The sequence below is a fragment of the Lampetra planeri genome, chromosome 31 (genome assembly GCF_965212315.1).
Source record: "Lampetra planeri chromosome 31, kcLamPlan1.2.h2, whole genome shotgun sequence".
Taxonomy (NCBI): domain Eukaryota; kingdom Metazoa; phylum Chordata; class Hyperoartia; order Petromyzontiformes; family Petromyzontidae; genus Lampetra; species Lampetra planeri.
The window spans coordinates 5741385-5756537 of NC_136137.1; the positions used below are offsets into that span (position 1 = coordinate 5741385).

General features: G+C 50.2%; 1 protein-coding gene across 1 annotated transcript in view; it reads left to right on the forward strand.

Annotated features, from left to right (window-relative positions):
• The window catches only part of LOC144729136 (arf-GAP with GTPase, ANK repeat and PH domain-containing protein 1-like), a 69939-nt gene extending 61630 nt beyond the window's left edge, over positions 1-8309 (forward strand). The window contains exon 18 of the mRNA XM_078609093.1: positions 1681-8309. Coding sequence (XP_078465219.1) covers positions 1681-2166 — 486 coding nt within the window. The 3' untranslated portion in view covers positions 2167-8309. The remainder of the gene's footprint in view (positions 1-1680) is intronic.
• Positions 8310-15153: the final 6844 nt, after the last annotated feature.

Below are 15153 nucleotides of genomic sequence, written 5' to 3' on the forward strand. Positions count from 1 at the left end.
TATAGCTCAGTGGGCTTTACCTGATAAAATAAATACACATTTTGTTTAGAATGTCTAAATGTAGTATTTTTTTTCTTTTCAAAAATAACATTTATTTAAGGATAACAACAATGTTCCCTCCATTGCTCTTCCTTTCTTTCATATAATGAAAGAGAATCGTTGTGGGAAATTAATTTTTGCACATCCAATGTCGAGCAGTGCGTGTGCCGATACTGCATGGATTGTTGCATCATGGGATTGCAGTTGGAGGAGGCTTTCATCCAGCAGTGGATTGATAATGGCTGATGATTTTACTATGTAACACAGACAGGCAATGGAGGAGTGGTCTTTAAGAGTCCGACGACAATGGGGTAGAAATATTTAATTATACTGTCAGGGCTGATCTTGTAGGTCGCATGTCCACTGTGCAGCACCTGCTGGGCTTAGCAGATGATAGAACACAGGCTGCAAAGGCTCTGTGTGTGCGGTGTGCGATTTAACAGTGGCCGCGCAGCAGGTTGGCACGCCGCAGTGATTTAAAGCGCTGCCCTACGAAACCAGGGACCCGAGTTCGATTCCAGCTCACGGCCAACACCAGTGAAAATTACCTGTCCTGGGCCTTTCCTCGGTCTGTTCATCCTTAAATGAGTACCTGGTGCGGTGTGTGAAACATCGCCACTCGGGAGACAAAGGCGGGCCGGGCATGGTGTTGGCCATCCACCCCTTCGTCTCCTGTGCCAGCCTTCGTAAGTGCTGATCGCTCACAGCGCTTGCCCGAATAGTCTATTAAGGCTATACAGGGGATATTTGTCTTTGTACGTGTGTGTACGTGTGTTTCCAGAATGTTTACTCCGGAGATATGAAGGGGAGGGATTCTTCTGGGGTAGCCTCACATACGAACAAATTACCAAGAATTTGCCCGATCTCATTAGATGTCGGAGGCTAACGGTTGAGCGTGGATTGCGTGCGAACAGGGGCGGGGACCATGCAGCAATTTGACTGTCTTAATGGTGGAGACCACGTGATGTTAACTTGTCTCAATGTGGTATTGAAAATGCTGTACGTAGATTAGACCATGAATTGGAACAGTCTGAGAATCAGTTTTCCCCTTTTTTCTGGCAACAAAACAGGTGTTAAGATGTTAAAACACCAAACTGAAACCTTTTACAAGGAATCACGTCTGCATTACCCACAATGCTTGTGGTCAGAATGCAAAAAGAAACGTACTCTGATAATATATGTATTGTCTTGGAAACTGATTGGTCCACACCAGAGACAGCTTTCTTTTGAGCCTCGTCTCAAAACGGTGTTAGACCAGAGGACGCCAAAAGGCGTACAGCACTATCGGAGTAATGAGAGCTCGGGGTGAGCAGCTACACCATGATTTAGAACATATTCTTGGTTTTTTCGGTAAAGTCACGTAGAAGGGAAATAATAAAATAAAAATGAAAAAAGTGGCGGTTAAAAAAAAATATCTTGCTCTGGTTTTCACACCTGATGGTGATTGCTTGTGTTGCAATCAAAACGTCGTGAGAATTGTATTATTTAATGTTTATTATTTTATTATTTCCCTTCTACGTGACTTTACCGAAAGAACCAAGAATATGAATCCCTGCAGTCACGAAAGCTTTAAATCGAAATGATTTAGAACCGTCTGTTAAGGCTGTAATGCGGTGGGGATGTCCGTCTCTGATTTCACAGTACGGAGCGGACGTGCACGCCCGCGACGCGCACGGTCACTCCGTGCTCGCGTACGCGCGCCGGGGCGGCAGCCAGGAGTGCCTGGACATCCTCACGCAGCACGGCTGCGTCGACGAGCCGCACGTCTCCCCTCCGAGCCGCGAGGGCTCCCTCAACCCCACCCCCAACCTGGCCCGACGCAACAACAACTACAGCAACAACGCCGGCGGTGGCGGCAGCTTGACGTCACAAAACGCCGAGTCGGTCGTGGGCGTTGCGCAGCAGCAGCAGAGGTTCGAGGCTCCGGTGTCGAGCTGGAGTCCCTCGGAGCAGTGTGCAGGAGCCGGCTATGCACCGCACGCCTCCGCGATGCACTCTTCTTCCCAAGCGCACGGCAAGGGAAGGGCATTTGACTTTGTGGCTCTGAGCGGACATGCGAGCGGCAACAGCAGCAATGGGCGAGGCTTTGACCCGGGAAGTAATGGCAGTGGACGAACAAAACTGTGATACTCGGTGTGATAATGTTTTTTTTTTACACTATGTATATTGTAATTGTATTATTATTTTGACCGTGCTTTATTTGCTATTACAAATGTAATTGGTGGGGTTGGGGGGGGTTGGTTTCTGTCTGTGTAAATCAAACTGCTTTGCAAGGTTTTATTGTGGTCTGTTACACAAACGAAGCGGGGCCTGAATGACATCTAAAACAAACGTGTGTTGTTGCTTAGTTTGTTTCCACGGTTGCACCGTCACAGCTCTCTGCGACGCATTTTCACGGCATGTACCGCGCGAGTTGTTCTGCACGGCGTCCGAACGTTTTCGCTGCACGTGGAGGGAAACTTTACCAGGTGAAGTGCCACTGAGCTGCACCGATCTCTTTCAGAAGCAACCTGGCCACAAATGATAGCTCAATGAAACGGCTTACCTTCATGTGGAAATTGATAGCAGCCAAATACTCGAAACGCACGTTGATTCCAAATGTGGAGGGAAAAACTGGAGGACCCAGAGAAGAATCCACATGACCACGGGGAGAACACGCAAACTGGATCTAACCCCCCACGACCTCCTGTAAACTAGGCAAAGCATTTAACATCTCGCCACCGTGCTGTGGAGACCACCTTCAGTTCCTGATGTTGTCCGACGTGTATGGCAGCATGTGTGCTAGCAGCATCCTTCAGAACTCGTTCCTTAAACGTTTCTGCCTGAAGAGGCCTCCAGCACGTGGAGTGAAACGTCGGACGTCATGCCAACCAAAACGGCGGTACAATCCCGAAACACTTTGGAGCACTAAACCAACATATAGTTTGGGAATTATAAAACAAACGAGTTGCGGGGGTGGGGGAAAACGCTAATGTTTTGTGAGGTTGGAAGGGAAGATTGTGAATCTAGAGTAATCTCAAGTGACATGTTTTCTCACACCTGGAAGCCAAATGGCAGTGAAAAATGTTACCTTGGAATATTATTAAACTGATTTTAAAAATATTTTTTCCCCCCAACCTCATCGTGTGAAACGACTTCTAAGTGGTGGGGACTTATATTACAAAATATGACTTTGAGCAAGCCTTTAAATATTGTCAGTATTTTACCATCATTTGAAATTGCACTGTTTAAAAAAAACAAGTTTTTTTATTATACTTTTTTTAGTATTTCCTATGAGCCCGTTGTTATCATTATCACTGTTTTTTGTTTGTATTATATTGTGCACGGTTGTTGCGTTATAACCAGGCTCGTCGTTTTTTTACATTCGGACCCAAAACTACGCTTGTGTACCATTTGTTACTGCTAGATATGTCTCAATTCATAATGAATTGTATCTTGCCATGTGTAAAAAGAATGATGCAATCTCCTCTTACTGTAGCTTACTTGGTCTTTAAAATTATCGCACGATGCAAGTTACTTGCATTCGATCCAGGACGGCAAAGATGGAGCGCACAACACCTGAGGATGTTGTTGTTCTTGGCTGGGCAGCCAAGCACATTCGGGACCAGTGAAACCCCAACATTGTTGTGTGTGTGAATTACCTTGGCTTCGCAGCTATCTAATACTACGTAGAACTAATCCACAGTGCTTTGTCAATTCACTGCTGGATGAACGCCTCTCCGCCATGCCGTGTCGGTCGTTGCAGTTTGACCGGACTTCACGCTGGTCAATGTGGGGTCCGTGAAGACAGAGGCAAAACGACCTGTTCAGATATCGCTTACCAATGATGTTGGCTGTGGCTGAGAATCCAATTCAGCTCGGCAGGCTCGTCGCGCAAATACACCAACCACTGTATCACTGCTTGACCAAAAAATAATACATGCTGCGGTGTAAAAGCAGGCTGCAAGTCGGTGGGAGAAATATCCCCAATTGTCCACTGCTGGCTTGTGTTTGTGATAGAATGGAATTGCAGCCATATGAGGGAATAGCAGGCAAAGGAGGGATCGTACCTGAGAAGGATGACCATCGCAAACGATTATCCTCATGTTATACTCCACCAAGTCGCCATCAGTCGCCTGTGCCAAGTGCTTTGTTGGTTTTACGCAAACATGGTGTGACTGGTATCTACGTTGTATATCAGCCATGGTCTAGCCACTGCTGGATGAGAGCCTGCCTGTGCCGTTGCCATGATCCATCTTGTGACCTCCCTGCACACGAGCTGATCTCAGCAATCCGTAGCTGCTGTTGTCGTTACCTCGGATGCATTCTTGATGAAGTTCTATCACACTCTGAAGTTCATTTCCATTGGTTGTTATGTTGTAAGAAAATCGGAGATGGTTGTTATGTTCTCCATTGGATGTTCATGCCTTAATCTATCCATTCCAAATATTGGACCGGGTAGAGCATTTCACAGCCGGGTCGGCAGGTCGTGCGTAGCGGCGTAAAGTGTGCGTACCATTACAGCTTCCCAAAAAATATCTGGCCAGTGTGGAGCAGTAGCCTTCTTCAGGGCTCAACCTCTCCCTGATATGGAGCATTCGCCATTTGTACATAAACTTACTGCGACAGGGAGAATGTCATGTCAGAAAAGACAAACAATTGATTTTGGTTTTCCACTTCATAATCGTCCGGCTCAATTTGCTATTCACGTTTCTTTTATGTAGAGGTGGCCAGGTGGATCGGGAGGTCAACGTCGAGCTGGCATCACTTAGATCCTGGGTCTCGATTCCTGCAGCCCGCCTGTGATTAACACAGGGTTCTCAAGTCTAGTGAGTTCATGGGCTTTGCCGGGCAACAAAGGCTATACACACACACACAATACCCCAGTCGTTCAATGGAACATCTATACATTTGCCAGTAATTTATTGTAAGAATTAATTCTCACCCACTTGTCGCTGCAGAAATTGAGTTTCAAACATTTCTCTAACGTCACGACGTATAGAATATTGGAGGTCGTGTGGTCACAGGCATTTGCTGTATATCTTGATTTGAAGCTTTCGTGACTGCAGAAATCCATACTCTTTAGTTTTTTCGGTAAAGTCAAGTAGGTATAAAATAGATTAAATCGCGACGTTTCGGGCGCAACACAAGCGTCCATCATCAGGTGGGAAAGCATGGTCTGCTGCTGAGGCAGACTGTTTTAAAATGTTTGAAATGAGTGTAACCCTTGAGCTACACCCATTTCAAACCTTTTTAAACAGTCTGCCTCGGCAGCAGCAGACCATGCTTTCCCACCTGATGATGGACGCTTGTGTTGCGCCCGAAACGTCGTGATTTGTTTTATTTCATACCTACGTGACTTTACCGAAGAAAAATAAAGAGTATATATGCCGTATATATAAACAGGTTTTTTTTTAATTTACAGCGAATATGGTTTGTGTGTTTGGATTCCTTGGCCAATACTAAATTACATTGCTGTTCCCGGTTTTGGCGGTGGGATTAGGTTTTCTCACAGCGCTTATCTTTGGCCTATTTCTGGCCAAAGCTAGCTGACGGTGGTGGTGGCGGCGTGATATCTGAACCATGCTGGGCATACTGCGCCATGACCAGCATGGTGAAGTATGGTCAAGCAAATCTCATTAATGTAGGGAGGCCTTCATCCAGCTGTGTTGTTGACAAAGGGCTGTGTGTGATTAATTATTATTGGTGCTAGACAAACATGTTGACCGTGATACACATCCACAATTCCAGACTGATGCTGTGTAATGTGTCCTGCAAATGTATACTCAAGGGCGGAAATGTTGACTTCGTTATTTTTTTATTCCCTCGATAGAGGTTCTGGTAGTTGCTTAGGCGTTTCGTAACCAAAATACAAGACTTAAAATCTTAAATGATATGCAATGTGTAACGTGTAATGTAGTGTCTAAATGTGACTATCTTAAGGCTCCATATCATGTCAAGAACGACGTCTTAGAAAACCGTGATAACAATTGTATGTTATAGGAGAGCATTACAAACCTGCCATTGTAACATTACAACTCTTACAGATGCAAAACATTTCACCACTGTCCGATGTCACCCTGCCCACTGTGCTCCCCATCTTGTGACACAACGCTGGGGGAGTGGTGGCGCAGTGGTTTGCACAAAATCAGAATCTTTTATTTATACTGGAGGAATCCGATGAGTTACAAAGCTCTTTTTCACAGCTGTCCAGTAGGGGCACGGGGTCAGGACGTGACAACAAACATTGCACTCTGAACCTGCATTACATTCCCGGCCATGGCTAACAACAGTGGTGAATTGATTTACATTTCTCAAGTCAGTCTCGGACCCCCCCCCCCATCCACACCGCCCCCTTTGCCCAGGCCGTACGGACCATCGTGGTAAAGTATGGTCAAACTACGCCCATGAGTGGCACAGCGTGTGGAGGCCTTCATCTATGCAGGGGGGTTAACAAATGCCGATAAATTATCGTAAATTATTATAACACTACAACGTCATACCTGTCAACCCCTCATCAGTGTCCTACCTTATAACAGACCAATTCAGATCGTATTGGTCACCCCCGTGCCCCTAATAATTCTCAACGTTCATCCTACAAAGTCACATCGCAAGGGAGAAACACAAACACATTGACACAAAATGTTGCCCGTATCGAAACGGCTGTACGCCGTATGGACCTGGAAACTCAATTTCCCGGGACAAGAATACGGGCTAAAACCGTACGGGTTGACAGGTATGCAACATCGTCATGTGCGGGTCGATATCCATTCATATTGTCCAGGCTGATCCATTTATAGATACCCCACCAAAATAGACAAATTCTAGTAAAAAAAACTACGTTTTAATTCAAAGTCTCCACACATCTCCCACCTCGCTCTACATGCTCGTTAAATATTTTAACAATCCCCCCGCCGCCCCATCCCGTATCATCCTCTATATAGCCCGTGTGATTTGCTTACATTACAATCGTGCGTGAGCTGAAGGCATGGGGGGGGGGGGAGAGTGATTGATGGTGTAGATATCCATTGGGTATCTATAAATGCATCACCCTCTACTGAACGCTGGTTTATTTAAATGGCCTGTCCGTTCTAGAGATTCGGAAACGTAAATGCATTAACAAATAAAATAAAAACCCTCTTCATCTCCCGCTTTAACGGATGAAATAACGACGGTGGAGACAGTTTTATTTGGAGAAGTTGTAAAAATGAGACATTGTAAAATGAAGAACAGTCAAAGGGGTGGGTGGCTGGAGGTGGGGGGGGGTGTTATTCCGTGTTCAGTTGTTAACACCAACTCCACGTCTTAAGCCGCTTGTTTCAATAAAAGTGCTTAATGCAATTCATCGGTCAAGTACTTCACAAGCAACGATTCTTGACGCCTCGCCGTGCCCCGGGGGTCGCTGTCGTGGTGCGCACGCATGGACTTGCCGCCTCGAAGGGCGTCCCGTTCGATTTGATCTCCTCGGCGTCCACCGACCATGCCCGCTGCTGTGCGCCCAGCACGGCGAAGTTGGGTAACACGACAGCCACTCGATCGGCAAGTCGCGTTTGTGCGGTGGGGTAAAGTGTGGGTTATGGGGAGCGGTGGAGCGCATTGCGCTTGGAACCCGACGACGCGAGTTCTATTCCATGCGCGCGGCCACGCACAACCAGCGACGATTAATATTCACCGGTTCTGGGCCTCCCCTAGGTCGACTCGGCCTCAAATGAGTACCTGGTGCGGTGTAGAAACATCGCCACTTATGGAGACAAAAGGCGGTCGGGCGTGGTGCTGGCCACCCCATCCCCTCGTGTGCCGTGCCGGCCTTCATAGGGGCTGCTCGCAAAACAGCACTTGCCCCCAAAAGTCTGGTAAGCCTTAGCCAGAGTGGAAGAGTAGGCCAAATTACCCTCTTTAAAAATAGGCGCTCTCGAGTTGTCTATTGAGAGGTCCATCCGCAAGCAAAGTGGCACCAGCAAAAAGCACTTTCACTGCGCCTTTCACCTCTCTGCCGCTCGGTCAAAAAAAACGTTTCGCTGCGAGAAGTTGTCGAGAGATCCTCACCACGTCGGAGGAAACTCGCCGTGTGAAATACTCAACGAAGATTCACGTGATGTAAGTACAGATATCAAATGCAGTGTACAGTACAAGTTATATGTTTTATATACATTTCAGAAACAAGTCGTCGGTATGCCCATGAATCGTGAGCATAACTTTTAAACCCTACCCAACTGCATACATGCCGCGCCGTATATTTCCAATCAACATGTACGTTTGATTATTTAAATATTAAACATTATTTAAATACACTTCTGCGGATTCTTGGTTTGAATACTGATGCTGCTTGTGACGAAATCACGTTTAACACCCTGCTGCTGCTGCTCTATATAAGAACGGGAGACACAGCAGAGCCTCACCATTCTGGCGAATTGCCCGATGATGCTGGATGCAATTACCAGCGAAACGTCGTACTCAAATTGTAAATTGTTGTGGTTTCACGCTTCAACACACCGGTGGGCTAAAGCAGTAAACTATTTGTCTTTTGTCAACGTGACACTTTTTTTTTACTGATTGGTCGTGTCGGGTGGTGGAGGGTTACGACACATTTATAAATAACGCGATCTAAACCCAAAAACGTTGATTATGACGAAATCACGTCTCTGCAATCGCCGTAGTATCGGCAAGTTGCTGGGAGCCCTGAATGTGCTGCTCAAGTTGCTCGTGATCGGAATGTCCTTGTGTTTGGTACTGCGTTAGCTGATGATGCTGCTTATGATCTTCATGCTCCGTTTGCTGCTGCTCCTGCTGCTGCTGTTCCTCTTGTTCCGTGTGCATATCCAATTGCTGATGCTGCTGATGATGCTGCTGATGTTTTCCACGCTCATTTTGATGCTGCTGCTGCTGATGATGGTGACGCTGCCGATGAAGCTGCTGATGATTATGTTGCTGATGTTCTTCATGCTCCGTTTGCTGATTCGGCTGCTGCTGCCGATGAAGCTGTCGATAATCATGCTGCTGCTGATGTTCTTCATGCTCCGTTTGCTGATTCGGCTGCTGCTGCCGATGCTGCTGCTGCTGCTGATGCTGCTGCTTCTGCTGTCCGCTCTCAGCCTGCAGCTGCTGGTGCTTGTTCTGCTGATGCTGCCCTCGGAGAGCGAAGCGGTGCACGTGCACGGGAATGGGCACCACGATGCGCGGGTTTCTCGACGGCTCGCCGCTCCTCGCGGCGCCGTTGCCGGCCTTGACGCGCTTCCACTTGGCCCTCCTGTTCTGAAACCAGATCTTCACCTGCACCTCGCTCAGACGCAGCCCGTGCGCGATCTGCGAGCGCTCCGTCAGAGACAAGTACTTCTTCGAGTGAAAGTCCTTCTCGAGCTCCAGCAGCTGCTCGCTGGTGAAGGCCGTGCGGCGCCGTCGACACTTGGTGGTGCTGGTGGTGCTGTTGTTGGTGGTGGTGCTGTTGGTGGTGGTGCTGGTCACGGATAGCCCAGCAGCTACCGCCGCCGCCGCTGCTGCTGCTGCCTCCTGCGCGGCCACCAAACTTTGGCCCGTGTCTTGTGGTCTTGCGAGGGCTCCACCCTCCAACGTCGTCGTCGTCGTCTTCCGCTGCTGATGCTCTTTCTCGCCCTTCGCAAACGGCGAAGGGCGGGACGCAGAGACGAGTCCACCGCAGATGGACGTTGGCACGCAGCCGTGGGTCGAGGAGACGTTTCGGCTCAACATTCGAGTTGTGAATGATGATGGTGGTGGTGGCGGTGGTGATTTTAGAACGCACGGTGGAATTGTAGCAGAAGTGGTGTCCGCCCACGAGTCACCGTCGGCATCACGGTCGTCGAAGGCGCCCTTCTCGCGTTCGCCATCCAGACGCGTGCCACACAGCACTGCGAGGCAAGATCCTACGACAGCATCGCGGTTACAAGGAGACAAACACAGACACGTGCGCGGCGCCACGCGAAATGCGACGAGGTGGATGAGAGGGGAGGGTGGCGTCCCCAACCACCCCCCTGCCCCCGTGAGGTCGACGGGGTGGATGTCGAAGCCACGCACGCAAATTGTTGCGATTGTGCCGAGTTGATAGCCAACCGGTGTGTTTTTTTTGGGGGGAGGGGGGGGTTCTGTATCACATTGTGTTCGGTTGTGCGATGTACGACTTTTCGCTGCACCCGTTCTGGGAGCTTCTCACCGACTGAAACCAGATGTTCAGCCACCGGAAGATGCTCCCCCCCCCCAGCAACGTGTGGGGGGGGGGGGGGCGAAACGTCGGGACATTATGCCGAACGACACGCGGTACGGCCCCAAATCACATCGGAGAGCCATGCACGTGTTTAATGCACACTCGGAATCTTTATTTCGAGTGGAGGAATCCGATGAGCTATGAAGCTCTTTTTCACACATGTCCAGTTCCTCACAGAATGTTTCCTGCGTAGGCTGAAGTAGGTGGTAACGTGACCGGTTACCACAGCCACGGCGACAAGGGTTAGTATACTGGATGTGGTGTTCCGGATTCGTAATTCGTTTCTCAGTCACGGATCCGGAGGGACCCGGCTGGAATTTAAGACCCGAGAAGTGCCACAAAACTGAAGTTGCCCATAAATTAGTTTGTTTTCATTCACGTGTGGCGAATTCGCATTTAAAAACAAAAAGAAAATGCATTTTTGGATGTGAACACTCATTTCAAAAGTTTGTGGAAAACATACTCGTTGGTACTTTCGGTAAAGTCACTTAGGTAGAAAAAATAATAGATCACGACGTTTCGATCGCAACAACAAGCGACCGTCTTCAGGTTCGACTTTACCGAAAGAACCCAAGAGTATGGATTCCTGCAGTCACGAAAGCTTCAAATCAAGATTTGTGGAAAACCTTTTCAGAGCTACACGAATAGCATAGTGTATAGTTGCATCCTGCCGTCTAGCGATTCCGTTTGCCCGAAGTCTGATTAGACATTGTATTCTCAATTCGAGGTAATGACTTTAAACCCCCCGCCAAACCTCATACGCATTTCACAAGTAGTACTAATCGCATATCTGCATTTCCCATAAATATGCTAAATTCCTCTTGATATGCAAATTATTTTGTCAAGGCGCCCTTCCCCCGTCCATCCCAGCTTAAATAGTCGCTCCAAGCCTGGAGTGTGTCATTCAGACTCTGTCTACTCAACAGACCTGCTCTCCACCTGAGGACGGCTACTTGCGTTGTGGCCGAAACGTCGTGAGAATGATTTTATTATGTTTAATTTTTATTATTTTATTATTTCCATTCTACGTGACTTTACCGAAAGAACCAAGAAGATCGAGATAAAATGATCGCGCACTTGGGATAACTCCGCACGGCACGTGGTCACCCTGTGACCAAGCGAGACGCGTGGAATGTGCCCAATCTCGCTAGCACATCGGGAGCAAGCCCAGCAGGCGTTGATCCTGGACAATGGCTTTGGGTGGGTGGCCACCGTGCGCAATCAGGTTGCCAAGAGAGGCTGCGTGGTGAGCAGTAGGGACTTCTGTGTGTCCCGGGTCTACGCTTCCCGCTTTCACCAACCCGCACTGACCAGCGTGGTGAAGTATTGTTCAATAACCCCTCTCCTCCCAATATGAAGCGCACAGCGTGGGGAGGCCTCCATCCAGCTGTTGATCGATTCAAATCGCTGCACGTTCAGACTTGGCTGGCTTTATATCCTTTCGATCCCAGTACAAAAAGTGCCGCCCCCTTTCCTGTGCCGACCCGATATCACTTGAAGGGTTCTCCGAGCTGGCTCCGCGACATCCGCTTCCGCGGGCCGCTCTCTGCCCTCTGAGAGTTCCAAATTGAATTCGTTCGTTTTTCGTCTCTGAAACGATGCCAATAGCTCAATCGAGGGAATTTTTTTTGTGTAGAAAACGATTAAAAAAGAGGGAAATTAACAAACGTATCTAACCCCCCACCCCACCCCCCCCCCCGTACAATATTTACGCACCTGCGCGTCGCGACGTGTGCCGTGATGCCGGCGGTGGTTGTTGTTGTTGTTGTTGAAGAGGTGACGAGCTCTCTTGCCACTCTCTCGTCTTGGTCGCCCTCTCCTCTCGCCCTTCCCTCCTCTCGCTCGCCGCGGGTTCCTCGCCCGCACCGCCACCACCGCCTCCTCCTCCCTCCCTGCCGCGAGACGCCGCGGGCCGCGCGCCCAAGCCCCGCGCCTCCTGCACGTGGGCGCACCTCGGCGACCCGACCCCGAAGGGCAGAGCCAGACTCTGGTACGACCTGGTCACGCAGGTCACGGACAGGCAGCAGTGCGGTGCGGGCTGACCCAGAGGCAGCTTCAGGGGCATGGTGGGCAGCGGGAAGGGCAGCGGGCAGAGGGCTGGATGCAGCGCGCTGCCCGGGTACGGTTCGGGGACTCCCGAAATAGGAGGGCACGAAGCCAGGGAAGAGGTTCGGCCAAAAGGTGACAGCGGCGATGATGATGGTGATGGTGATGGCGATGATGACGACGACGGCATTCGCACGCACGTGGACGCCAACAGAGAGTCGATGCTGAACCTCGCAGTTGCAGTTGCGCGCCCTTGAGCCATCACGTCTTATACCCCACCCACACACACAGCCGGCGGATTCCTCTAAGTATTGGTCGGCTGCCACACCACCACCTCGTGGAGCGAAGAACTCGCCGCGTGGACCGTCCCCCCGTCCGTACGGCTGCGCCCCCCCCCTACCGATGTTAATGAACACGCGGCAAGCGAGAGAATTGAAATGCAGCGACGTGGTCCGAGGACTACTCCAAAGTGCCGTGAGATTGCAAGACGCGCACCGTTTGTGCTTCGCTGCTTCAGACTCCTCCTTCTCCCCCCCACCTCCTCCCACAACCCCCCGTGCACCCCCCCCCCCCAGTCCCATCAGTACCCCCACCACCACCCCTCCCCCCCAAGGTTTGCTCATCGAAATGATCATCATCATCATAATGCAGACACCGCGTGGGGATGGATGCACACACGAGCACACACGCGGGGCGGGGGGAGGGCTTCATATCACCCGGCTGTGGTTTTGGTTGGCGACCCAGGCGAATTTTTGTTGTTTTATTTTTGAATCCGCAACTGGCACACCACGTCCAGTATACTACACCTCGCCTCATATTCTCGGGTCTTCCGGTAAAAGTCACGTAGCAAATAACACGCAAATATTCTCTACGCGACTTTACCAAAGACCCCAAAGAATACGAATTCCTGTAAGTCACGAAAGCTTCAAGTCAAGATTGACACCTCGCCTCCATCGCCGTCGACCAACTACCCGAGACGAAATATTCCAGCGACAGCTTTTAAGCCTTTGCCCACACGCGCAAATTGTCTACGTACAACATCGTGACATGTTGTCGTAGCGTACACGATTCCTCGTGGAGGTCAACGCGCAGCCAGCACCACGGAAAGCACGACCGTCGTCCTGCACTGCGGCAGCTTTTGCGGCAGCAGTTGGCACTCTGTGACATCCGTGGCACACCAGCGGGAAGCGGAGTCAGCGGCGTGAAAAAGGGGGGCAAGACGGGGCGAGGTTGAGCGGCGAAGGGAGATGCCGGGACGGAAGGCTCCCAAGGAAGGCAGACGATGACGGGGCACACGGCTCAGGATGAGCAGCAGCAGCAGCAGGGAGGACTGACGGAGCGACGGGGCAGGAGTGGGGGCAGGAGGGAGGGAGGAGAGGGTAGGGAAGAGACCGGGCCGAGATGGGGGATGATGAAGACGATGATGAGAAAGGGAGAGGAGAGAGAGGAAGGAGCAACCAGAAGTGATGTGCACGGAGCGGAGTGTGTTTTCACAGGGGGTGGGTTTCAGACAACAAAGATCCTCCGTATAGCCTGAACAGACTGTTGGGGCAAGTGCTGTTAGCGAGCACCTGTGAAGGCCGGAACGGCACATGATGGGATGGGTGGCCAGCACCACGCCCGAACGCCTTTGTCTCCCCAGTGGCTATATTTACACACCGCACCAGGTACTCATTTGAGGCTGAGTCGACCTTAAACGAGGCCCAGAACCGGTTCAGATAATCGTCACCGTTGTTGGCCGTGCAGCGGGAATCGAACACGGGTCGCCGGGTTCGTAGCGCTAACCGTTGCGCCACCGCTCAGAGTGGGGGGTGGCCAAACGCACCAGGAGGCCTGGAGCTGATTCAGGGGGATGGAAACGCGTCCACAGGAGTTCGAGAAGTCGCGAGTTTGAGGAGTCGTTTTGAAATACAGGGTGCTTCAAAAAAATGTTAACACGTGTATGGGACTATCGTTTTTAATGGAAAAAGAACGGATGATACACTGTAACATGATAACAGGTGTATGTTAATAGCTTCAAAAAGTCAAAGAGTCTACACTTGTTCGCAGTCAACACGTGCCTGGAATCTTCTCCAGGTGGTCTCCAGAGCCCGGAAGCAGAACATGTATTGTGGTATTGTTGCAAATTCTCGGAAGTGTTCACATTCTTTTGAAGTACCCTGCACTGACGCGCGTCACCATGACAGACGTCTGTGGACCACGAGCTCGCTCCGGTTGCACTCGAGAGGGAAACTCAACACGAAGCAGGCTACACGTGCAGAGCCTTGGCTAATCCACTGCTGGATGAGGGCCTGCCCACTCCATTTAAACCACAGGCTGGGTCAGTTCAGGGGAAGGCAGGGAGCATAGAAGTAGAGCAACAACAGATGACTTTGCCGTGCTCACTTCTCTCGTTCACCACGTGGCAGCAGGCTGTGTGACTCCCTGTTTGTGTCTGGCGGTCACCCCATTCACGCACTCTCCTGCCTCGATCCTGCTCAGCTGCCCATGTTTCATGAGATTGGGTGCAATTTTACCAATTTCACTAGCTGGCCCAAACAAAATGCGATTTAATGTGTCGATGATTATAGCTTACCGTTCAAATGAGTAGTTGTACACGTGCCGTAATGTATCATTGCCAATGTGATATTTTGGTAAAGCCCCTATGATACTGTATCACAACATGGCAACGTCGCTCCCCCCACACTCAACACCGCACCTCCGATTCGCACGGTTGGCAACGTACGGTGCGCACGAAGTTCAACATTCATACACTCACCTCACTCACCCACTCACTCACCCACTCACTCACCCACTCACCCACTCACTCACCCACTCACCCACTCACTCAGCCACTCACTCACCCACTCACTCACCCACTCACTCACCCACTC